This window comes from Octopus bimaculoides, chromosome 6 (assembly GCF_046866305.1).
Source record: "Octopus bimaculoides isolate indiv1 chromosome 6, ASM4686630v1, whole genome shotgun sequence".
NCBI lineage: Eukaryota > Metazoa > Mollusca > Cephalopoda > Octopoda > Octopodidae > Octopus > Octopus bimaculoides.
In genome coordinates, this window is record NC_142933.1 from 99,537,648 (window position 1) to 99,563,637 (window position 25,990).

The 25,990-nt window shown below is 33.7% G+C and overlaps 1 protein-coding gene across 4 annotated transcripts in view; it reads left to right on the forward strand.

The window, feature by feature from the left end:
• Nucleotides 1-25,990, forward strand: part of LOC106875711 (alpha-actinin, sarcomeric) — a 147,923-nt gene that overhangs the window by 91,512 nt on the left and 30,421 nt on the right. For 2 of the 4 annotated variants that reach the window (XM_089354357.1, XM_014923958.3), the window contains exons 3-5: nt 5,415-5,501; nt 9,652-9,739; nt 17,442-17,520. In XM_089354357.1, coding sequence (XP_089210483.1) covers nt 5,438-5,501; nt 9,652-9,739; nt 17,442-17,520 — 231 coding nt within the window. In that variant the 5' untranslated portion in view covers nt 5,415-5,437. Of the gene's footprint in view, nt 1-5,414; nt 5,502-9,651; nt 9,740-17,441; nt 17,521-18,093; nt 18,173-25,990 lie in introns of all 4 variants that reach the window. The other 2 variants (XM_089354358.1, XM_014923959.3) reach the window with 1 other exon arrangement.

The window sequence follows — 25,990 nt, forward strand, 5'->3', positions numbered from 1 at the left end:
GTACTTGTTTGGTACTTTATTTTGTCAAACCTTGAAAGAATGAAAAGCCAAGTTGGCCTCAGCAGTATTTGAACTTGGCATGTAAAGAGCTGGAAGAAAAATTTGTGCTGCTAACCATTTTATCAGACATGCTAACAAATCTGCCAGTTCCCTGCCTTACTAATGACAGGAATAATTGTTTCTAATTCTGGCATAGGGGCCAGCAATTTTGAGGGGAGGGTGTAGCCAATTATATCAACCTGAGTACTTCACTGGTTCTCTATTTTATTCTTTATTGAACCCTACAAGGGTGAAAGGCAAAGGTGACCTCAGCAGTATTTGAACTCAGGATGCAAAGAGCAGGAAGAAATGCATGCCGCCGATCGTATTTATCTGATGTGCTAATGATTCTACCAGTTCATAGCAATACAATGTTAAGATTCCTATTTATTTTTGTTATTTCTGTTGCAACCGCAGACTGCATACACTCCGTGTAACTGTAATGCTATCAAAAATTACATGATTTGAGCTAACCTTCTAGTAAATCAATAATACATTGTATGATGTAAAATATAAGCACCATTAAAAAAAAACATCATATTGTTACAGGGTTATAGACACAGAAGCTAAAGTTTTTTTGATAAGCAATTCTCAGTCATTTATATTAAGTAGATTGAATACAATATTTTGCTTTAATGCACACGTTTGAAACAACATAAATCTAGAACTTATGTTGGTTTATATTTTTATTCAGAAATATAAAGAACATAAATCATGTTTTATGTTTGAAGACCAAATAATTTGGTAGAGTATGTACAATTTTGAAAGGCACGGCTGTGGTTGTGTGGTTAAGAAGCTTGGCTCCCAGGCACATGGTTTTATGTTCAGTCCCACTGTGTGACTCCTTGAGCATCTTCTACTATAGTTGACTAAAAGCTTTGTGAATGGATTTAGTGGAAGGAAACCAAGAGAAGCCCCTTGTGTTCACATTGCATGATAGATGTAAATGAATGTCACCATCATACAAGCAGTGTCATTTCCTATATTCTGCGAAACACACTTGGTCATGAGGAAATGTTACCTTGCTTGGAAACAGGTGGGGGCTTGGTGACAGGAAAGGCATCTGACAGTAGAAAATCTGCCTGAAATGACTCCATCCAACCCAGGCAAGCATGAAAAAGTGAGCATTAAAACAATAAAGATTTTCAAAAGCTATTTACATTAAACAATATATTTAGTTTACAGTGGAAGGTTATTCTGGGTGCTCTTCTGGTCACCAACCCTTACTTGTTTCTTTAGTAAGTTAATATTTCTCCGTATCCAGACATGTTTTCATGGAAGATTGGAAATGAAGAATATGGCTCATATGGCAGTGACACAAGATGAGCATTTTTTCAATTTCTGTCTATCGAATCTACTCAGCAAGGTTTTGATTGACTCTGGACTCTAGTAGAAGGCACTTACACCTGTGTGTGTCTAAGTATGTACTTTTTTTGTATAATTCTCCTGTAAACTCTAATGGCTCTTCAGTCAAGAGCATAATTGAAATAATCAGCCATGTCAAATGATCACTTAAGCTTTCCGTTTTACCCTAATAATCATTGAGATATCTACTCTTTTCTTAGTTGCTTGTCATCAGGAAAATACTGTGTTCTGTTATTGGTTCTCGCTGGCCTCTGTCATTTAGGTCCTCTCTCCTACCCTCCTGTGTTTAGCATTGTCATGACTATGTTGCTTTCTAATCATTATCAACAATTGCTAACTGTAAACTTTATTCATTAAGTGCTTCACTGACAAACTGAAAATTTCTTAATGATTCACCCAACTCAAATTTTTTTTTACTCTTATTTAATTGTGTAAAAGTATAGGTGATTGAATGATCACATGGAAAGCTTCATGGAATAGTCATAGGACATTAAGCAGTAAGTTAATTGGTTGATTAGTTTATTTTCTAAGATTAGAAAGAAAGCAAGTTGTTTCTAAAGAAATTTGGAAGGCATGTGAACTTAACGGCAGGGATCATAGTTCAGTTGCTTCAAATAACGGGACTTAAAAGTAATAACACAAAGAGTAAAAAAAAAAGAAGATAAATATTTTCTCTGTGAAATCCATTGAAAATCTTTTCACTTGAATTACATTACAAGTATTCATTTTATTTTTGTAAATTTTTTAGAGTGGCTGTGTGGTAAGAAGCTTGCTTACCAACCACATGGTTCTGAGTTCAGTCCCACTGTGTGGCACCTTGGGCAAGTGTCTTCTACTATAGCCTCGGGCCGACCAAAGCCTTGTGAGTGGATTTGGTAGATGGAAACTGAAAGAAGCCCGTCGTATATATATATATATATATATATATGTATATATGTATGTATGTATGTGTGTGCATATGTTTGTGTGTCTGTGTTTATCTCCCCAGCATCGCTTGATAACCGATTCTAGTGTGTTAGCGTCCCCGTAACTTAGCGGTTCAGCAAAAGAATCTGATAGAATAAGTACTAGGCTTACAAAGAATAAGCCCTGGGGTCAATTTGCTCGACTAAAGGCGGTGCTCTAGCATGGCCACAGTCAAGTGACTGAAGCAAGTTAAAACAGAAAAGAAAGAAAGAGAGACAAATTGAATTAAACCCCTTTTAAAACTATCATCATGTACTGGATAAACACACACTCTGTCTCTCTCAGCTTTGTGGAAATGCAGGTGTGGCTGTGTGGTAAGAAGCTTGCTTCCCAACCACATGCTTCTGGGTTCAGTCCCACTGTGTGGTACATTGGACAAGTGTCTTCTACTATAGCCTCAGGCCAGCCAAAGTCTTGTGAGTGGATATGGTAACTGAAAGAAGCCCATCATGTGTGTGTGTGTGTGTGTGTGTGTGTGTGTGCCTGCGTTTCTGTGTCTGTGTTTGTCCCCCCACCATCGCTTAACAACTGATGCTGGCATGTTTATGTCCCCGCAACTTTGCGGTTCAGCAAAAGAGACCAATAGAATAAGTACTAGGCTTACCAAGAATAAGTCCTGGCTTTGATTTGTACGACTAAAGGCAATGCTGCAGCATGGCCTCAGTCAAATGACTGAAACAAATAAAAGAATGAATATATATATATATATATATATATATATATATATATATAAGATAAACTTATGCTGCATATATGGGTACAGGACGAAATATGAAAACATGAAAAACAAAGGACAGTGGAGAAGTTCTTTTAATTTCAACATAAATTTTTCTTCTTGGTGAGAATGGCTTGTATCGTTATACAAAAGAACCGACCACATTTAAAATATTTGCTGCTGACATATATTAGACTGTAGACATTTCTGAGAACCCGTGCTCACTTGATAGAACTTAATCACCTGGAGTTGAATTGGGAATTCTTTGATTAGAAGCACAAAAACAATGCTGCTAATTGGTTGCACTAGCTATAAGCAAAATGTCCAGTGTCTGGTTATATTTAGCTCGCTTTTTAACTAGTATACTTCTTTCTCTAGCGTAGACCACACTTACTGGCAGTGTACTGTTGGATGTTGCTATTTTGATTGTATATTCTCTTACCAATGTGTTCAATTGCTGAGGAAATTCTAAGTATGTGTGTATGATAGACATGGCTATGTATGTATGTATACACATCTCTAGAGAGAGATGGCATGGGTGGAGAGTTTTTGAAAAGCTGCTTTTATTTGATTTTGCTGCAGGTGAAAGGCTACATATTGCCTGCTATTCTCAACATGGAAGATATAAATTCAATACTAACAATAACGATAAATGTAATAGCAAAAATAATGAAATCAGTAACTTATATATTAATGGGGGAAAATAAATTAGTAATTGTATGGAGTTAAATTTATGAGAATATCTCCTTATCAATTTCTTTTTACTATGTAGGATCTCTGTTAAATAAAGGCTGGATCAAATAATTGGCTCTTGTATTAGATAGTGAAGTATGGTGCATTTACTAATCTATTTGACATGATTAAATTAGAATTGCTGTTTGTATATATTATTAACATTTATTGCATTATGTTGGTTGTAATAGAAATTCTTTTAAAATAATATACTCTTTGAAGTGAGCATTGATTATTTGAAAGTCTAGGAGAAATGTTTAATTTTTTTTGTGATATCTATATGATTGGTATTGATTTGAAAATGCTTAAAAAAAAAATTGCCAGATATGCAAAATGGTGTTTATTTTTATTTATTGACCGGCATATTAAATTACAGGTATACTTAGTGATGTTACAGTTGATATCTATACCAATTGATTTTTCTTTTTGTTTGTGTGCTTATGATAATATCTATCAATACTTAAGTAGCCCTCTTTGAAATCTGTGGGTTTAAAAGGCTAACAGAATGCTTACTGTATAACGTGTTCTTTACTCAGAACATGCTGCAGGGCAAAGTGGCAAACTGGTAGTCATTAGTGTGTCGGATAGAATGCCTTGTGGTATTTGTTCCAAATCTATGTACTCTGGGTTCAAATCCTGCCACAATCAACTTTACTTCTTGCCCTTTAAGGATCAACAAAATGTGTACCAGTGCTGGACAGTAAACTGGTAGAAATGTTGGAGCATTGGATGGTATTAATTATAGTATCTGTTCATGCCATGGCCAAAAAAGAAAAGGAAAAAAAAATCACACTTCTCCTAGGAGTTGCAACTGAGATTAACAAATGGTATTGGCAATTTGAAAAACCAATGCAAACATAGTTTCTTTGGTTTGATTGGAAGATTCACTGCCACATGCTTTGAAAAGTGGTTTTGATGGTGTTATTCAGCAGACCTCATTTGTCAGCACATTACTACACTAGAATTGTACTAATAAAGGATCTTCTCTGTGGTGGGTTTGGCCTGCTAGATATAACAGCCAGATCTCAGCCATATCACTTTTGACCATCTTTAAGAAAAATTGGATACACTGGATACACAATATCTAGAAAAAACAAAAGGAAAAATGATGGTTCCATTAAGGTTTTTGATCATAAATTTAGTCATTTTAAACCTCCAACATAATCTTAGATTTGTACTCATTGCTATGTCTGTATTTTTATTAAGATCTTCCTTCACAAAGCAAAAGAGGAACATATAATTTATGTCTGAAGACTTCAAAGGTTTTTAAATTAAGAGAGACACGGAGACAGACAGAGAGAGAGAGAGTGGGTGTGATTAGCCTAGTTTAAGTACAACAGATATTACACAAAATGTGTGAAATATTTATCTCTATCTTCAAAGAAAAGCATCTTTTCCATGGAAGATTATTATTTTGTGAAAAAATGTTTTTTAACATATTTTTTTCAGAATAGTTATCAAGGATGTGTAGGTTTTGTTAGCACCATGTGTATCTGTCTATTAATTATTTTTTTTTTTTGCGTATGAGTTTTTAATCTGCTAAAATATCATGAAGCACCTTTGATTAATTTTCGTCATTTTTTATGGACTTTTTCAGAGATTGTTGATGGAAATGTTAAAATGACATTGGGTATGATCTGGACCATTATCTTGAGATTTGCTATCCAGGACATCACTGTGGAAGGTAAATATTAAGAATAATTTATACTGAATATATTTAACAAATGCTATTATGATAGTAACTACCGTATTTGATGGTATGAAAGACATACAGACATATTAGATACACTCCAATATCAGCAGCACATACTGAGGAAAGATGTCTTTAGTGCATGAAAGTTTATGAGAGGCTCAGCTTTGCATATGGACCCATGGTGGTGTTTTTGAGAATTTTATTTATTTTTTTGTTAAGTATCTCATATATACCATCAAATAAGGTGCTTCAAGCTTGTAGAACCAGGGGCTTACTATGCAAAATGCTTAGTGATGTTTCATTCGTTTTTACATCTTAAGTTCAAATTCGACTGGGATCAACTTTGCTTTTCGCCCCCTTTTGGGGGTTGATAAAATAAGTACCGGTTGAACACTGGGGTCGATGTAATCGACTTACCTCCTCCCCCGAAATTGCTGGCCTTGTGCCAAAATTTGAAATCAATAATTACTGTGGACTGTCATTTTACAAAACCAGTCAACAACACCTCCAGAATGTTACTAATTTAGCTTCAGGATGGAAACATGAAAAGCTGTCACATAATGATATTCAAATTTATTTTAAATATTCCAACAAAGCAAAAGGAAAACATTTTTAATGTTGAAATAAATTCACTGATAATTTTTAATGTTAATTATCATTAACTGTTGCATATCATTATGTCTTACATCATTTTGAGTTATTGCTGATTTTTAACTGCCACTCATTGAGAATAGGTTTAATGATTCATTACATCTGTTTAAAAGAAATAGAGAAAGAAAATACAGAATACTGTGGCATAGTTTCTTTGTCCAAACTTTTTGTTTTGGTGCCACTGCTGATCATTCAGCCTTTTAACCCTTTTGATACCAACCCACTCAAGACCACCCTATAATACAAACCTCCCATCTTTAGAGTCACTAGTGGCACTCCGTTGGTTATGAGAACGAGGGTTCCAGTTGATCCAATCAATGGAACAGCCTGCTCCTGAAATTAATATGCAAGTGGCTGAGCACTCCACAGACACATGTACTCTTAATGTAGTTCTCAGGGAGATTCAGCTTGACACAGAGTGTGACAAGGCTGGCCCTTTGAAATACAGGTACAACAGAAACAGGAAGAAAGAGTGAGAGGAAGTTGTGGTGAAAGAATACAGCAGGGTTCGCCACCACCCCTGCTGGAGCCTCGTGGAGCTTCAGGTGTTTTTGCTCCAAAAAACATTCATAACACCTGGTCTGGGAATTGAAACCGTGATCCTATGACCATGAGTCTGCTTCCCTAACCACTGGGCCATTGCGCCTCCACTTTAGAATAACTACACACACACATATACACACAACATACTCGATCTTACAGTGTCTCTGTTACAAACAACGGCCACATACAAATCATTCAAAATGATGCTCTCTTAATCATTGTTGAAGCAAATTGGATAATCAAATGTGATATTGGACAACCATCCCATGGGTCTTAAGTTCAAATTCACTACTGATGAAATATCTGGGCAGTGTACTTAATAAATTCTATGCACTTCAGTTTATTGAGTTGTCAGAAATTGGTACCAGATCATATTTAGATGTAATCATATATTGGCTTAATATTATGATGCCAAACTAGACACTAGCTCTTAAAAGTTTCTAATGGCAACCAAGATATTTGAATTTTATAGTGTAGGCTCCATGTATGTCAGACATAACAAAAGAATGTGCAGCTACATGCCTCTTTGCTTTCAGTTCAAACAGCTTTTGTAGATAGATGCACATTCAATTACAAATACCTAAATGTTTTATAAACATTACACAATATTAGCACAGCAGCATTCTATTTGACTGAAACAATCTTAAAGCACATTTACCCCCCAAAATAATCACATCAGTTTTCTTTATTCCTTTGAATTCCGTGTTTAAGTTGCCGACATATCTAAATATATTCCAAGAAACAGAATTTAACAGGCATTGACCAAGTACATGTTGTATATGTCCATGATGACTGGTTTGACAATAAACAGATTGCAACATATTCTGACTCCTCATACCACTGCCTAATCAAACAATGTGTGTCAGTGTGTAGTACTGTGACAAATACATCCTGTATACCAAATCTGTGGCTCATCTCCAAATATTTCAGGAGCTCTCTATATCTCTTTATCTCTCTCTCTCTGTCATAATTCTGTCAGAGCTGAGATGACTCACTCTTGTGAATAACAGAATAATGCAAGCTTCCTGCTTTAATTAACAATAAAACTCATATATCATCTTTTCCTGGGAGACATAACATTTTGCTAACAGCCTTGTCCGACTGCTTTATAAGATTCACAAATATTTCAATATAATCCACTGGTATGAAGTCAGAGGATGAATACTGAAGGTTTTCTTCAGGATTCTGTTTCTGGAGACTGTTTTTGTAACTCAAATATTGATCCTTGCCCAATCTATGTAAATAAATAACAAACATCTTCTCCAGACCATGATGTAAAAGTTATTGAACTGTCAATCTGAGTTCCTTAAACTTATATCAATTCAGAGAGAAAACTAAATGAAATGTCACCAGCATTTTATAACAGATAAACTCCATCTTTCTTTTATCAGTTCTTTTATTTATTTCCTTAAAATTTTCATTTGCTGACTGCTTTTAGAACACCTTTAGATTTGTTTTTGATAAATTTCTTCCTGAATTTTTTTTTATATATATATATAAATGTCTTATATTTTATTTTACAATTTTTTTTTCTCCTTCCATTGAATTTCTTTCATCATATTAAGTGCTGACAGTTTATCCTTGAAAGACATCTTTTCCAATATTATAGCTGCTGTTATTAAAATATCTCTCTTTAGTCTGTTGGGTAACTCACAAATTTAAAACAACATGAATCAGAAATAGACAAAGAAATCAATAGAAAATCATGCAATTTTCTTTGGCACATTTTGACTATTCACTCAGCTACTGTCCACTGTAAAAGTTCAAATTTTTTTTTTTTTTACATATTTCAATTATTGATCTATACGCTAATTTATTTGATTATCTCGGGATTTCCCTCTCAAAACAAAAATACCAAAATAGTCAATTGTTATAACAGTGAAAATACCTGTAACAACCATTGAGATGTGAAGAAAAACTGGAGAGAAAATAAGGAAAAATTCTTTGAGCTATCTTTAATCCTTTTGATACTAACCTGCCTATGACTGTCCCTGGTTCTATGTTACAATCTTCCAATTTTGAAGTGCTTTAAATAAAACCTTCCATCAAAATATGGTGTTAATCTTTGCTCTGAACACCAGCTTAACAATAGAAAAGTTATTTCACTAAATTCTTCAGTAATTTCAAAATTGATTGAAATAAAGACTGTCTATTTCAACAGAAATATGGGAACAGAAGGATGATATTGATTTGTAACTCAATGTGTTACAAACTCAAAACAGAATTGATAAAATAAGCACTAATATATTTATTGCAGTCACATTTCCCATCGTCAACAAAAGAAATGATTTCGTATTTAGTTAAAATAGAACTCAATTTTGAGCTAATTGATAATGAAATCACAGTTATCAAATTATATAGGATCAGATGTGTTGCATTACAATTTCTAATTCTTCAGCTCATATTTCTGTTGTTTGATGACACAGATGTTGGTAAAAATGAGTACCAGTAATAATATGAGTTAAACAACCTGTGATATCTTCCCTTATCAAAAGTGCTTTAACCATTAAATAGCAGATATCATCAACTGATGCACACTTGTACAATGTGGGAATCTCAAATGAATTTATGCTAACACTTGATATAAAGGAAAGTGAATATTTTACAGCACTTTGTGATAAGAAGATTGCAAATTTTATAATGTAAGAGATTAACAATAATTATGGTTTTTGTACTTATATAAAGTAGAAAGAAGTATAAGAACTTACCCTTAAGAAAAAGAGATTTTTGTTGTTGTTGTTGTTTTTATGTTTCACACACACATTCATGCAGCCCTTTCTTGCCATTTAAAGGTTAAGCTAGCAGAGATATAAATGATTAATATTTGATCAACTATCCATTTCATTAATAATAATAATAATAATAATACAGTTTGATGGGTTGTAGTATTAGCATATTTCTCCTTAAAAACCATATTGCTAATTTACTACCTTTTCCTCTCCAACAGAGATGTCAGCTAAAGAAGGTCTGTTGTTATGGTGTCAGCGCAAAACAGCACCATACAAAAACGTCAATGTCCAGAATTTCCATCTCAGGTAAGGAAATTAATCCGCTAATCAGTCTGTTTATCAATCCTCATTTTTCCTTCATTAAGATAATGTCCCAGTTGGGTGACACTATTTCAGTTAATGAATGTCAGTATTGCTGGTAACCCTTCAGTAAATATATTTTGTTTATTCCTAAGACTAAATCATTGCTGACATCATCATTATTATTATTATTATTATCTGTGGAAATTACTCTCTCATCTCCACTGGCAGACATTTTTCTGCAGGAGAAGTCGGGAGAAGAAAACAAAAAACCGAATGAATCGCATTTAAATTATCAGTGCAGCTTCAAATCAATAAATTATATGTCTGTTATACTGATCAGTTAAACAGCAGTTACATAATAGATATTCAGTTGTTGATTGAACTAAAGTAAACAAACCTTCTTAGTTTCTAGTTGTAATCATATACATGCTTGTCTACAACCAACCATTTCAGTCTGTGCTGAATAGATTTTCAATTTTCAGTTTATTATTACATAGAAGTCTTCTTCACTAAAGTTTGGTGAGAGAGTAAGAGTACCAGATGTTTTATATACTGGTGGCAAGTCCAGGAGTCTGAGGTTCAAGTCCTGTTCTAGATCAACTTTGATATTCTGTCTTTTGGAATAAAATCAAATAGCTATCAATTAATCAATTTGTACAATTAATCCAATTGGGTTGCATGCTAAATTATTATGGGGCTGGTGACACTATTATTAGTAGTACAAAAAGCATTGCCCTCTAGATAGTATTTTCCTAGTTTATGTAATATATAATCATATTTTTTTGCGTATATGGTTGTAAGGTTGTGAGTTCAATTCCTAGTGGAGCATTGTGTTCTTAAGCAAGGCACTTTATTTCATGTTTCTCCAATCCATTCAGCTGACAAAAATGAGTAGCACCAGTGTTTCAAAGGACCCGCTTCATTCTGTGTCACACTGAATCTCCTTGAGAGCTACATTAAGGGTACACATATCTGCACATTAATTTCATGAGCAGGTTGTTCCATTGATCAAATCAACTGGAACCGTCATCATCATAACCAGTGCAGTGCCGGTTATAGGACCTCAGAGTTTAATGTGTCCTTTCTTAAGACAGCAGAGTATGGTTTGGGTATTTATTCATTTAAGGAAGGATTCTTTAACCCCTCCCCCACCTCCTCTAACTTTTTTATTTTAATGCCTTATTTTTCAAAAAAGCAGTCATTGATTTCTTTTGTGTTTTTAATGTGAGATTCAGAATTTGCAGAAACAAAATTTTGATTGTTTTTGAAGCCGATTTGGAGTAGAGAGAATATGTCATGAATGACGAAGTCACGAATGGCAGTGAACCTAAATGGTTGATCGATTAACCGAACAATAAATCCAACAATCAATTAGTTAATTAGTTCAATAGTTAACAAACTGACAAACAAATAATAAAGAAGTGAAATAGAACCAATGCATGTGTTTACTATTGGCATAATGACCCTTCTGAATCATCAAACCAATAATGACTTCACATCAGGAATCTTGCAAACCTAATTCAAAAAACAAAACAGGAAAGTCCTTTTCAAAAACAAAAACAAAAATAATGAATCTCGTTCCAGTGTTATATGAATGTATTTATATATTAATTATGTAGAAAAATACTGTCTTGTAATGGCTGTATTAGCTCTGAAAATAACGGATGTAATGTGTATTCAATAATGGAAGTAATTAATCCTTTACTGATTGACTTTCTGAAAATATATAATGTTGTTGATTCAATTTATTAACAGCGAAAATGTAATTACAAATGCAAACATCATTACCATTCATTTAACATCCGTTTTCCATGCTGGCATGGGTTGGACAGTTTGACAGGAGCTGGCAAGCAGGTGGGCTACACTGGGCTCCAGTTGTCTGTTTCGGTATGGTTTTTATGGCTGGATGCCCTTCCTAACACCAACCACTTTACAGAGTGCATTGGCTGCTTTTTATGTGCCACCACCATGGGTACTTTTCATGTGCCACCAGCATGGGTAATTTACATGTGGGGCCAGCACAGGTGCTTCTTATGTGACGCCCCCCCCCCCCCACACTTACACAAATATTAGGTCAATGACAAGAGAACAGAAATTATGTAGCCACTTTCATTGCCCTACAGCGGTTTCTGCTATATGGAACTGTGTGCCCAGAGTTTGAACATCGGTGTAACACCTTCATTGGTAACAACTATGATACAATCCTAAGTAAATAAAATCATAAAATATGTATACAAAATATATAGTTATACACTTCAAATATTAACTAAATGTGTGTGTGTGTGTGTATATATATATATATATATATATATATATATATATGTATGTATGTACATACATATATATATATGTATATATATATGTGTGTATGTATATATATATATATATAATACATGCATACACACACACACATGCAAAAGGACTTCCTGTTTTTGTGAATGCACTCACATTAGAGAAATTCTAGAAAGCAACTCTAAATCTAAACATAAGCTAAAGACTTTTTTTTTATGGTTTAACATAAAACGTTTGAAGCAACAGGTTAAAATTCCACACTTTAAACAAATTAATGCCTAAATTTGTGATATTTTATAAGAAAGGTCAAAATAAATAAATAGTAAAATGACTTGGATGAAAAGTTATTGAAATATGAAAGGGAAACGAAAACATTAGTGAAATAACTTTCTTTGACATCTATTGGTAAGACTGGAATACATAAATAAATAGTGAAATAACTTTATGCAAAGGGAAATGGAGAAAGTTACTGAAATAACTTTGAAATGTAGAAAGTTATAAAATGGAGACACGTGAAAGTACTTTCATTTGCTCTCTAGAATGAGATATGTGGGTGGAAGTAACAAAGAAGTGAATTTAGGTCTAAAGATGTAGACAGAAGCGAGTCGTAGCGAATGAACGCTGTAGAAAGTGATGAGTGTTATGAGCAAAGATAGTGTTGAAAATGAAAATAAAGACAACAGTTTTATTAAAATATATTAAAATTGGGATTTCTACAGATTTAACCATCATATTCCTTTGACTCAAAATTTTGTTTTAGAGTTTTGGTTACATATCTAGATATACTTGCAGTAGTATCATTGCATTAAAGATTGTGAAATCTTTACAAAACTATTTCACTTTTAAATTAAGACACATGAGATTATGCTCTGAAAATATATTAAAATTGGGATTTCTACAGATTTAACCATCATATTCCTTTGACTCAAAATTTTGTTTTAGAGTTTTGGTTACATATCTAGATATACTTGCAGTAGTATCATTGCATTAAAGATTGTGAAATCTTTACAAAACTATTTCACTTTTAAATTAAGACACATGAGATGATGCTCTGATTATGCTCTGAAAATATATTAAAATTGGGATTTCTACAGATTTAACCATCATATTCCATTGACTCAAAATTTTGTTTTAGAGTTTTGGTTACATATCTAGATATACTTACAGTAGTATCATTGTATAAAAGATTGTGAAATCTTTACGAAACTATTTCACTTTCAAATTAAGACACTTGAGATGATGTTCTGATTATGCTCTGAAAATTGCTTGAGTTCCCATTGCAATTACTAGTGTACATCGTATTGGGAAGAAAACTGCTAAAAGGAAACCAGATTCACTTGTTATTCACTTGTTACTACAATGATTTTCTTCAGCAGGAAGTATTGTGATAGGGAAGTTCCTGTCGTAGCATTTAATTACTTCTGCTTTCATAGGGGCTTCGAAAATTTTACTTACAAATGTTGGCCTCTACTACCTGCTGCTCTTATCCCATCTCTCTCTCTCTCACACATATACACACATATATATATATATTTTAGTAAGACTGCTAAAAGCAAGTAATTTGCAGTCTTGCTATTTTAAATTTTTTCTCACTGTTTTCCTATAACACATCGGCTGTCAATAATGTAAATTGCTGCTGCTGTTGTTCCATTGGAGGAGGCCTGTTACTGCTTCCACTGCATCTTTATTCTTGCTCTCTGTCATCCTCATCCTTCAGGCTCCTTTTATAGCCAATAAATGACTCAGAGGGGGGATCTTACTCATTTACTTTTCCCACTGCTTAATTTGTACATTTTCCTGCTCACTAGGTTCTTTCCAACTACTGGAAGGGAAAGGAAAGGGGAAGGAGTTTTAAACCATGGATTGAGATGAGCCTGTAACCCCATGAAACACTTCAGAGTATATTTCTTCCCCCCCCCCCCCACCACCACCACCACTCTGCCGCCCTCTCCAACCCTTTACATTCAATATATTTCCTTTCGCTCCTGTTATCTGTGCTGCTAAAGCCAGATGATGTGGGTTAGGGTACTTATTCCTGTGAAGGTCTTTGGTGGATCAGGGAGTAACAAAAATGTAAAGATTGTTTTATTCCCCCCTCAGGGTTAAAAAGAAATTAAAAAAAAAAAATTAAAAAACAGATGGAGTAAATAAAAAAAAAAATGTGTTTAGAATAAACTAAAAGGATAAGTGCAAAATAACAGGAATTCCTAAGTAGATAGGAATTATGAATGGAAAAAAATGTGAATGAGATATATACAGGGCTATTAACATAGAAACATATGATTGGAAGGTTATAAATATAACTGTTGTCTTAAGTCATTGGAATAATGTCAGCTATATCCTGACCATCTTAGAATAACTATAGAAAACAGAATTCTATTTCTTTATTGACTCAGAATGAAATATTAAAATGATATTGTGATTGTGTATGTAGATAGTCTTATCATTTCATATTGTAGTTCAAATATATTTTTCTTATACTTTGTAAATAAAATATCTGACCATAGACAATTTAATTTATTTCAAGCAGATAAGGGACTTTTAGAGTTATTATTTTACCAGTTTAAAAACATGCATCAGTAAATCTATATTATACAATTTTGACCTTTTTTATAATACATTTATATGCACATATTTTGTATGTAGCCATAGAAAGTGGTTCACTATGATATTTGGTAGACCAAATACCATATGAATAAGGTTAGATTTTTATGCTACAAGTAATCAATTTATTGATTTTTATACATTTACTTACATACTGTTTTTTAATTGTAGAGAAAATTAATCATAACATATTGGTGAAGAAAATTGAAGTTTATTGAATCTAAATTTAAATGTATTTTAAAATTCCACTTATGTTTCAGGTTTGTCCCTACTCTCCAAAAATGTGTTATGGAGTGAGATAGTCTGTTAACATGTTTTCTTCACAATATCTCTATCTGCTTATAACGCTTCCATATTCTAAGAATGTTCACAGCGGTGACAGAATGCAAAACCACTAAGAGAACTTCCTTGTTAATTCTTTAACCTGCTAATATAGCAACATGTCTCTTCAAGCTAAACTGTCTAGAAGTTTTTTTTTAAGAAGTCCTAAATGTTAACACATTCAAAATAAATTTTAATTTAATGCTAACCATATGCATATATAGTGAAGTGAGTCCATGGATCACTTTGTAGCATTCTATTATGTGGTCACATTAAAGTACATTGAGTACAATACATCTGCTCAAGTAAAGCAGATTAAAGCTGGTCTTTAGCATTGTACAGTAATGTCTTCAATATTGTGTACTGAAAAGTGTAAATCTTAATCTCATGAATAGAACAAGATTATTCTATTACAGGTAAGATTTAAATAATATATGGAGTCAGAAAACTTTGCGGCTATCACAGAAAGCTCCTTTTACAGTCTCGGCTAACAGTCTACAAAGTGATCTAATACAGAGAAATGTAATGTAGAGTGTCCATGCATCTCAGATCCAGGAGATGCAATCAATGAAATTACTTCATGAGGATTATATACACCATAAAAATTCAAGAGCTATATTTATATAGCATTTGATGAGATGTGTCCATCAAACTTTGTCATGTGGTGTTAAGTCAAACTGTTAGTGTGTGTGTGTGTGTGAGGTAGCTGACCAAGATTGGAAGATCATGGATTCAATTACTAAATCAGGAAGTGAGCAAACCAATTCATTTTTATGTTGCTGCAGTTCACTCAGCTGTAAATGGCTAACTCTGCGACAGACTGGTTTTCCATTCTGTGGAGGTGGGCGACAATGGCCTGTCCACCTCCCCAACCAGGTGGCATCATTTAAAAGCTACAGCAGTGCAAAGGTGTGCATTGTGACCAGTGCTATATACCAACATCTGATAGCCTGGCTGATACTGTGAGAGTGACGTAGAACTCAATACACTGGGTTGAAAATATTCTCGAGTCACATCTAAAAAAAATTTTTATGATTATTTTGAACAGGTTTTTTGTTTTGTTGTTTTTTTTTTGTTTTTTTTGCTTTTGGTATTTTTAAAAACTTATCATTTGGCACATGAGTGGCTGTGTGGTAAGTAGCTTGCTTACCAACCACAAGGTTCCAACTTCAGTCCCACTATGTGGCACCTTGGGCAAGTATCTTCTACTATGGCCTTAGGCCGACCAAAGCCTTGTGAATGGATCTGGTAGATAGAAACTGAAATAAGCTCCTCATATATATATATATATGTATGTATGTATGTGTTTGTCCCTCCAGCATTGCTTGACAACCGATGCTGGTGTGTTTACATCCCCGTAACTTAGCAGTTCAGCAAAAGAGACTGATAGACAGAGACTAGGCTTACAAAGAATAGGTCCTGGGGGCGATTTGCTCAACTAAAGGCACTGCTCTAGCATGGCCACAGTCAAAATGACTGAAACAAATAAAAGAAAAAGAATTAGATCCATTTGTACTCATCTCCAAATATGCCCTATTTGAAAGGTCTCATAGCTTTCTTTATATAACATTTTTTAACACTAGAGACTGTTCCTTCTATCATCATAGTCTCTTACATTATTCAGTTAATGCTGCTTGTGTCGAAAGCTGGCAGAAATGTTAGCATACTGGGTAAAATGCTAAGCAGTATTTCATCTATTTTTATGTTCTGCCCCCCCCCCCCCCTCCTAAAAAATTTTCGGGCCTTGTGCCTACAGTAGAAAAGAATGTTGCATGTGTCTCTTATTTCAACTCCCCCCCCCCCACCACCACCACCACACACACTTATCATCTGAGTGGTTCCCCACAGGAAAAAACAACCTGCTGGGAAAATAATTGCTCTAAAAAATAAAAAATTAAATAAACAGTTCACTCATTTAAGTGCAGAAATATTGATGTTGAAGAAACACACAAAAATGAAAAATAAATATCTGCTCCTCCAAATATATGCATAATCTAATGATTTTAGTTAAACCTCTAATGACATTCTATATAGTAACGCCTCGTTATATGTACTTTACTTTAAACTAGTATTTTCCACCGGTCAGCTCCTTATATGTCATTCAGTTTTTTTTGTTTTTTTTTGTTTTTTGTTTTTTTTTGGCAGAATCTAGACCAGATGCTTAGTAGCATTTCTTCTGGCTTTTTACATTCCAAGTTCAAATGTTGCCGACGTTGATTTGCCTTTCATCCTTGCAGGTTCTATAAAATAAATACCTGTCAAGCACTGCATTTGGTGCGATTGACTAGCCCCTCTGCCAAAAAAAAAAAAGGCGAAAGTAAAGAAAGAAAAGAAAAATTGCATAAGACAGAATTTCATTTTAATACTTTGAACCAGAAGCTCTTTATACCATTGCTATCCGCTTGTGTGGTTTTTTAAATTTTTATTATTATTATTATTATAAATTGTTTTATAAAAATTGCATAAATGTATATTTATCATATTACAGCTGGAAGGATGGTCTGGCTTTCTGTGCCCTGATCCACAGACATCGTCCAGAACTGCTGGATTATTACAAACTCACCAGGGTAAATCAATCTAAAAGAGTTCTCTGCAAGTTATCACTGTTGAGCTGATAACAATAAACTCCGTTTTGTCACCCTCACGTTGTCCAACTTGTTGCCACCCATCTATTTGTTGTCTGACCAGTGCTTTACTTATGCTGCTCACACAAACACTATCTAACTGAGCAAGTTTTGGCAGTTTATAGAATAAAAAAATGATAATTAAGAGACATAAAAAGATAATTATTTTCTCTATTCTTTTTTTAACTTCTATCATTCTTCTCCCTCAGAATCATTTTCTCTCAGTCTGACATATCACTGGCAAGAAACGCCAGAAGTGAAATGAAATTTCATTTGTTTTGTTGTTTACTTACACATATAGAGAAAATAACATATCAAGTTTTTCTTGAAGAAAAAAAAAACTGCCAGAACTTGCTTCTTTTGGTGACGGTGCTAAATCCTTACTACCTGACACTCTCTTCTTTTATTTCTTCTCTATCTATTTAATATCTGGTGTCTGTCTGTTCAGGAATGCTAACTCTCCGTTGAGCAACTCATCAAAATGCATGTATTGTATGTTTCTTTGTCTTTCTACAGCTTTAAAGATGGCTTGGCCTTCTGTGCACTGATTCATCGGCACCGGCCAGATTTAATTGATTACCACAAATTGTCCAAGGTGAGTGTAGTGTAGAGTAGCAGTTAGCGACAACCAAAATTGTTTTCATTTCTATCATTTTTATTTTTTTAGTTTACTATAGAAACTATATCAGGTTACTGTAGTCTAGGGCTGTTTTTTTTTTTAATAAAAAGGAAGTGGTGCAAAAATATCTGCAGCAATTAAAGTGTGTGCCCTATTTTTACAATAAGCTAGTCAGACGAAATTCGGTTACGTACTATTATAATAATGATAATAATTAAAGGTTGAGCAATGACTTTGGGGTTGTCTTGCCAGCACTCCTTTCAATAATAATCTGCTCAAGGCAACCTGTGTTATAATTTTATTAAAATTCCAACTGAAATCTGCTTATTACAAGAATGTTAACAAAAGATTTCAGTAAGCAAACATTTTCCTCATATTTTGATTTTCATGTAAAAGCTCTTTGTGTTCCTAGGTCACTGTGAGAGCCTTGATATGGCTGTTTTACTTGCTAGAAATAGCAGCCGAACTTCTACCATCTTATAAAGAACACATTGGCTACTGTTGTCCAGAGTACACTATTCTTTAAGAAATATATCAATAGTATACTTTTGTTAGAAATATGGTATATGAAAGTCATAAACTGAGGCTAACATAGTAAGTTCAAGGCCTAGCATCTTAAAGATGAGGTGATAAAAACTATACCTATACTATTACCTAATTAAAACCATCATTTATTGTTTCTATGTAATTGGTGTAACTACACTTACACTTTCTAAGTTTTTCATTCTACTCTGGACTTTATTAGCAGTTTTAAAGAATATAATTTATCCTCCAATTTTGTTTTAACAGCAGTTTAGCTTTTAGTATACTTTGAAGAAGCTAGTATGTGTGTATATATATATATATATATATATAATGTGTATATTATAATGTCAGAAGACTTTAGAAACTTCAGAGACATGAAATAAATTGCTTTTAATGGTAGAATCTGAAGTAGATAAAGCTATAAATAAAAGCATGTAGATCACTGGATTAAAAAGAGGAGCCTGAATCCCACAGGCAGTTTTTGACTTTTCCATCTAAGGGTTTTTTTTTAAAACCAATATTTACATGCTTTTATTTATTTTTACATATGTATGTATATATATATATATATATATATATATATATATATATAGCAACAGAAACGGTATTAATACTAAAAGGTAATCTCGATCTCCAACTGAATGTGGAGGTTGTGTTAGTATACAGAATACTGTGTTATTTACCTGGAGGGAATCCCTTATAAAAACTAGTAGTACATAAAAGCACTTATAAATGTATCATTGACAGAAGAGAGCCGTCTGCTGTGGCTCCGATCATGGGATTTCACCCTGCCATGGGTTCTTCAGTGACAGATGTCCTGCAGTGGCATAACATCCAAATTTCCCATCAACGATGTATAGAATAACAGTGCTGTACACATACACACTATATCTTCAGATAGTTACAAGTGTATTTTGACCATGTTCTTTATACATAAGAACAGCTGAAGCAGCTTACCTGAAATAATCTTCAGTCATGTCTTTTCTATTTTAGAGCAGACAGTAAATTCATCATACTTTTGCCCCCATTATGCTAAGGTTGTCTCCAGTTGTTATACTGTGTTTAAAAGTCAGCTTAGAAATCTCTCATATTGTTGTTGAATATATTTGAAATCTCTTCTCAATGGAAATATATTTTATTATCAGCCAAATAGTCCTTCTTAAAATGTTCTTTCCATCATTTCTCTTGGCCTTGAGGAGGGAAATGCTAACTAACATGTACTATGTTACATTAGTCAACAAAATATTAACTACTAAAATGACATTTACTAAGTCTTAGCAGTTGAATTCTAATCTTCGACATACTGTTGAAGAATACTGCAAAACTAGTGTTGTAATTACCACACGTGACTGCTGCTATAATGTTAGCTACATGTTAAAGTAGCTTTACTGATATATGAGCAACTTTAATCATTAGTATGACTATCTTTAATGTAGTACACTACTGGTACACTGTGGTTCACCATTGACCTACTTTTTTTGTTGGAGCATCGTTTTCTCAAGATTAATTAACTATAATTGCTTATTCTGTAAAGACTTTATCTGTTTTACTTCTGTCTTTCCATGTTAGCATGGGTCGATTGGAGACTTATACTTCAGTTTTATAATCATCTGACAGAAGTCTTAGACACAGTATTTAGTTGCTATTTCACTGTTTGGTATATTTTCAACATGGTGTTTAGGCTTGAAGTGCTCTCAGTTTCCTTTCACTTAATTTAACATCATTTAGCAGAAGTCTTAAGTACCTCAATTTGGAGAAACTGGAATCAAATTTTTCATTTAATGGAAAGTAAAAGTACCACATGAAAATACGACACAGTACTTCAGTTAGTTTTCATGTTTGATATGCACAACATACTACATAGAGATCTATCACATCCTGCCATCTTACTTTAGGTTTTAGTTCTGGTCTCATAGCCATCATCCTGGAAGATGTATCCTTTCAAGAATCACTAGTGTAAAAATTCACATCTTCAGAGAATCTCTAGAATAATTGGATTTCTTCAGAATAAAATAACAGTAATAAAGTTGTCACAAGTTTAACTAATCAAATTGAAGTTTTGTTCATAGGACATCATACTTAGTTATCAAGAAAGCTGCCTTAAAGGTAATAACATACCTTCACAAGGTGTATAATTCTTAAGTGTGTATGCTGTGACCTGTTAACGGAAGGTAACAAACTCTTCACAACAAAATACATCCACTATTACTGCATGTCATATAACTAGCTTCCGTGAAAAATCTTTCTTGTTGGTGGCCTTACATGACTTTACATAATTCACTTGTATATTTATTGAACACTTATTGCTGTTGTTTTTGTTGTTGCTTGAATTTTCTAACTTTTGTTAAAAATATCAAGTTTATGTACGTTTACAAGCCATACATGTCAGAATTAAATATTCAAATATTTAGCTTAATTTAGTGTTATTACTATTAGATTGGTTTTATTTTGGAGTATATGGGAGAAACAAATAATTGCTCATTTAGGACCTAAATATTTCCATTATAATTTTGATTAATCCCTCTGCAAAAAAAAAAAAAAATTCCATTTTATTCTTGTCTCTAGACCAGTTTAGAGTTACCCTCTCCTCTTCCAGTCAATATACTGTATTTTCTCTTTAATGATGTTTGGTACCTGCAGAAGAAATAAGAATTTCATCTTTCACTTATAAACAGAAGCGTTGCCCTATACAGGCATGGGCAACTTTTCATGAGAATCGAGCCACATGAAACATGGCTTGTTATTTTGTGAGCTACACTACTAAAAAACATTCAAGGTAATTTTTTGTTAGTTGTGTCATTCAGGAGGTCCCATAGGCTTCTGGTTGCCCATGACTGATATATAATGAAAATTAGTCAGCATTTAGTGCAGTTAATTACAACTTTATATTAATAGTCTCCTCCTACATGTCTTATTACTTGGAAAGGACTGGAGGGGTGTCTTCTAAATACTTATGCCCAGTAACAACTAATCTGTGTCAAAACAACTTATACCTGTCCTGTCTCCCTGCAACATAAGATCATTTATAGTTTAACCTCACCAACCAATGTGACATTTACACTTTAGAATTTTAATACTCTCTGCAAGGATTATAGCAACCAAACAGTCTAGGATTAAAGAGAGGAAGAGGAACAAAACGAAAAAAAAACAAAACGAAAATCCCCACAAGTATCCAGCTGATTTTCATTTAATATATACTTAATCCCTTCTCTCACTATTCTTCTAGTCATCTTTTGCTTGGTTTAGGTTGTTAAGCTAAAACTTTGTTATTTTTACAATAGGTGTAGTTGACAGCTGTGTTTTCAGTAGCCCTTAGCTTAACTTTTTAGTTTGTTTTTTGTTTTTTTCATATTATTATATTTTATTTATTTAGTTATTTCTTAGTTTTGTAAGCATTGTAAATTGTATCTAAATGCACTGCTCCCCACTCTCTACATCCACATAGTAATAATCTTTGTTGTCATCTGCTGTTCGGCTGCAACAAATATACACCACCGAGGATGGTCTGACGGTGTACTACCATTTTTCTACTCGGAATGAATGATTGCATTTTAATGATGTAATCCGACACTTGATAGATCTGTTATTCTTTTACTTGTTCCAATCATTGGAAACAAATAAAAGTGGCCATGCTGGAGCGCTGCCTTGAAAAGTTTAGTCAAACAAATTGACTCTGGTACTTTTTCTGGCAATCTCTTTAGTTAAGTGATGGGGATGTAAACTAACCAGTGCTGGTTGTCAAGCAGTGGGGAGCACAAACACAAAAACCCACATACACATATATGGTGGGCTTCCACATAGTTTTCATCTGTCAAAGTCACTCTTGGGGCACTGGTCAACCTGGAGCTATAGTTAGAAGATACTTACCCACATGGTTAAATGAGTAGTTATCAATCATAGAAACCAGTCCAAAATTGGAGTGTATGAGTTAGACATAGTCCTCCATCCCATCTAAGCTGGTAGTAACTATGAATAAGGCAATGTGTTCAACCCATGCCGGGTGGACATGCTGACATGTGCTGGATGAGCCATCATGAGCAAATCAGTTCTTATTCAGGTCTACTGTCCTCCTTGATGAGTCAGGGATCATGACTCTCACGTGTTCTATTTTTAACTTGTCTTCTTCTGCTGGATGCTTTTTTTCTGTTGCCAATGGCTACATTTCATAATTGCCCCCAGCACTAGAAAGTTACCTTATTTCTGGCAGATAGAAGAGAGAATAATGAAAAGGGATTAGAGCAAGAGAGGGAGAGAGAGAGATGATGAGGAGGAGGAGAATATTAAAGGAGAACTAGTGTACTAAGAGTGGGAGGATGATAAACAGAAGAGTATAAGCAAGAGAAAGTGACAGACAGCTACATGATGATTATTGGTAAGGAGGTTCAATAGGAAAGCATGAGAAGCATGATGAGGGAAGAAAGAGTGAGAGGAGGGAGAGGGTAATGAAAGCAGAAATACTGGAGGTGGGGAACGGGAGTGAGAGTGATGGATGTTGATAAGTGACAAGAAAGGAGTGTGTGTGTGATTATACATTGACTCTCTCATTTGTCACTCATATATAATGTATATTTATATTTGGGTTTGTGTGTATGTATCAAATTTGAATCCTGTTTTGATCCATATTTCTATATGTATATATATATATATATATATAATTAAGGTGGCTATCAGCAATTCAAAACCAAGGAAATGATTCACCATCACGAAGAGCACCAGCATTGCTAGAAATAGGAGTCATAGACTCCTTAGCCTTGAGATCATGTGCTTTTTGTGGCTAAGAAGTCTATGACTCCTATTTCTAGCAATGCTGGTGCTCACTGCACCCTTGTCACTCTTAGTGATGTTGAATTATAAATATATACTGGTAAAAGAGAATAAAAAAGGCTTATACAACCATCTTTGAACACCCAAGTAAAATTAATTGAGCTGAAATTCTCAACACCTAGAAATGACGATGATGATGTATGTTCTGTTTAAGTCTCAATCAATTGTCAGTCGTTGCATGTTGCCTTCTCCTCAACCAAGCCTGTAGTGTAGTTTTGTGTTTGCAATTTTCTCTCTGAATGTCCTTGCTGTTGTCTCTCTAACCATTCAGTATTGTTACTAAACTCAACTAACTTGTTTGTTGTTACTCACTCCATTAATGCTTGTTTCTTTGATACTATTAAAAACTCTTGTTTTCTTTTTTTCTCTATTTCTTTCCTTTCCTTTAGTCATTTATTTATTTTTTCTCCTTTTCTTTTATTTCTCCAATCTGTTTCTCCTTGATGTAAATATGTTGATGTTACTCTCTTTCTAAGGCAAGACATTTGTTTTGATTTCAACTAAGTAATTACGATAAAAAAAGATATACACTCCCCGTTTCATTAAGTTGAGTTAGAAGTTGACAATGATGCAAGTAACAATTTCAGTTCACCAAACTTTAGTGTTTGCACTTCGACAAGAACAAAAAGGAAAAAAAAAAAAAAGCGTTTGATTTGGTCATGGCACTTGACTCCTCTTATACACAATGTTTTAAACCAGGGGCTGGGGAAACCCCTGCCCATGGGCGCAACTGCGCCCACGAGCCTGTTTTATTGTGCCCGCAGGCTGATATACTCATATGTACAAAATATAGTAAATTTTGCAATCAAAATTTATTCAATATTCGTATACTTATTTGAGACATGGGTCGTGTTTCCAATACAACTTAAAATGGTCAGGAATCATCCGGTAATTGCCATTTGAATGGAAATTTTGTTTTCACTGTAAAATATATTGCTAGGTTTATACCACCCCCTTGAGACCCAATTACACTTTAGCTGAAAAATGTAGAATACCTCTTAAGTAATATAAACATCGTAAATTCAGTGGTGGCTTTAATGAAGATGGTACACATTAATTTGATGTGTTAAACTTATGTTTATTAATGTATATCAAATTATACATAGATATATACAAGATTTACACAGGTATAATTGAACCTGTGATCCACCCATGGATCTTTTTCTTAAGAAATTTTTGCCCGCTGCAACATTGTTTTTCTTTCAATTAACTTCAAAAATAATGAAGAATAGAGAAAATTACTTCATCATTATTAACCTGAAGTTTGGAAAATAATTTTATATGAAATTTTGATAGGAAGTTTTTATTTAGATCACTTTAAAACAGGAAATCTGTATCATAAAAATAAGGGCAGTTACAGTCAGTTTGGTATGAAAAGGGTGAAATGAAGAACCAAAGTTAAGTAATAGTTTATTGCCCAGAACATAGTAGAAAGATTATTTGATGTAAGTGATAAATTCTTTGATGTAATGCTTATGTATTCATGAAACAATCTGAATAAATAAGCATTACATTTGACGGAATAATCTTAATGCTAAAGGGTTAGTATGAAGGAAATGGCTTTTAGACAGTCATTTATTTTACACTATTCTTCTCTCTTCAGGCAGTTTGGTAAAAATTAAAAAAAAGTCCAGTTTTTTTTACTGGGATTTACTGAAACTCCTGTCTTTCTGTATTCTGTTTCCTATCGCTAGATTTCTGGGAAAATACAGTCTGGTTATTTAATTTACTCCTGTTAACAAATTTGAAGTTTTTGCCTCTATTTTAAAATAGCTTCCAAATAAATTATTTCACCAGATGTTAAAGAATGGAAAACGAGTGTAGGGGAAGAGGGAGATATGACTATTTGAAGATTTCTGAAAACTTCTGTTGCAGAGTTCTATCAAAAGAAGGAGTGGCAATTCAATTCAGCCAACTGAAATTGAGAAGCTCATTATAAGAAATTTAGGTTTATTGGTTATTTTTGAATGAACCTTATTCTGTCAGGTTTCCAGCTGGGAAAACAACTTGATCACTGATATTCCTTAAATTAGAAATGCTATTTAACTTGGTTATTGTCATTTTCATCATCATCGTAAAACCTTTACAAAACTACCATTGTGATGTAGAAACACAGTAAAAGAAATGAGGTTTCTAATAAGTTGTCCTTCTTGTCTAATTATATACAATTGGGTCTTCTATTAGTTGTACCATTTGGTATAAATAGAGACAGAGACCTAACACACATAGAACAGTCACAGCCTGTAAAATTACCTGGACAACACAGTTTGACTAGTTCCAACCTGCCTGATTTAAAATTGGTCTGAATGATCAATACATACTAGATGACCGAGTTTTAAGGTGGTCAGCTAACCAGCTAAACAATTGATAGTTCATATTCCATCATCATTGATGGTCTAGGACATCATCATCCTCATCTTAACTGTTTTCATGTCCACTTTTCCA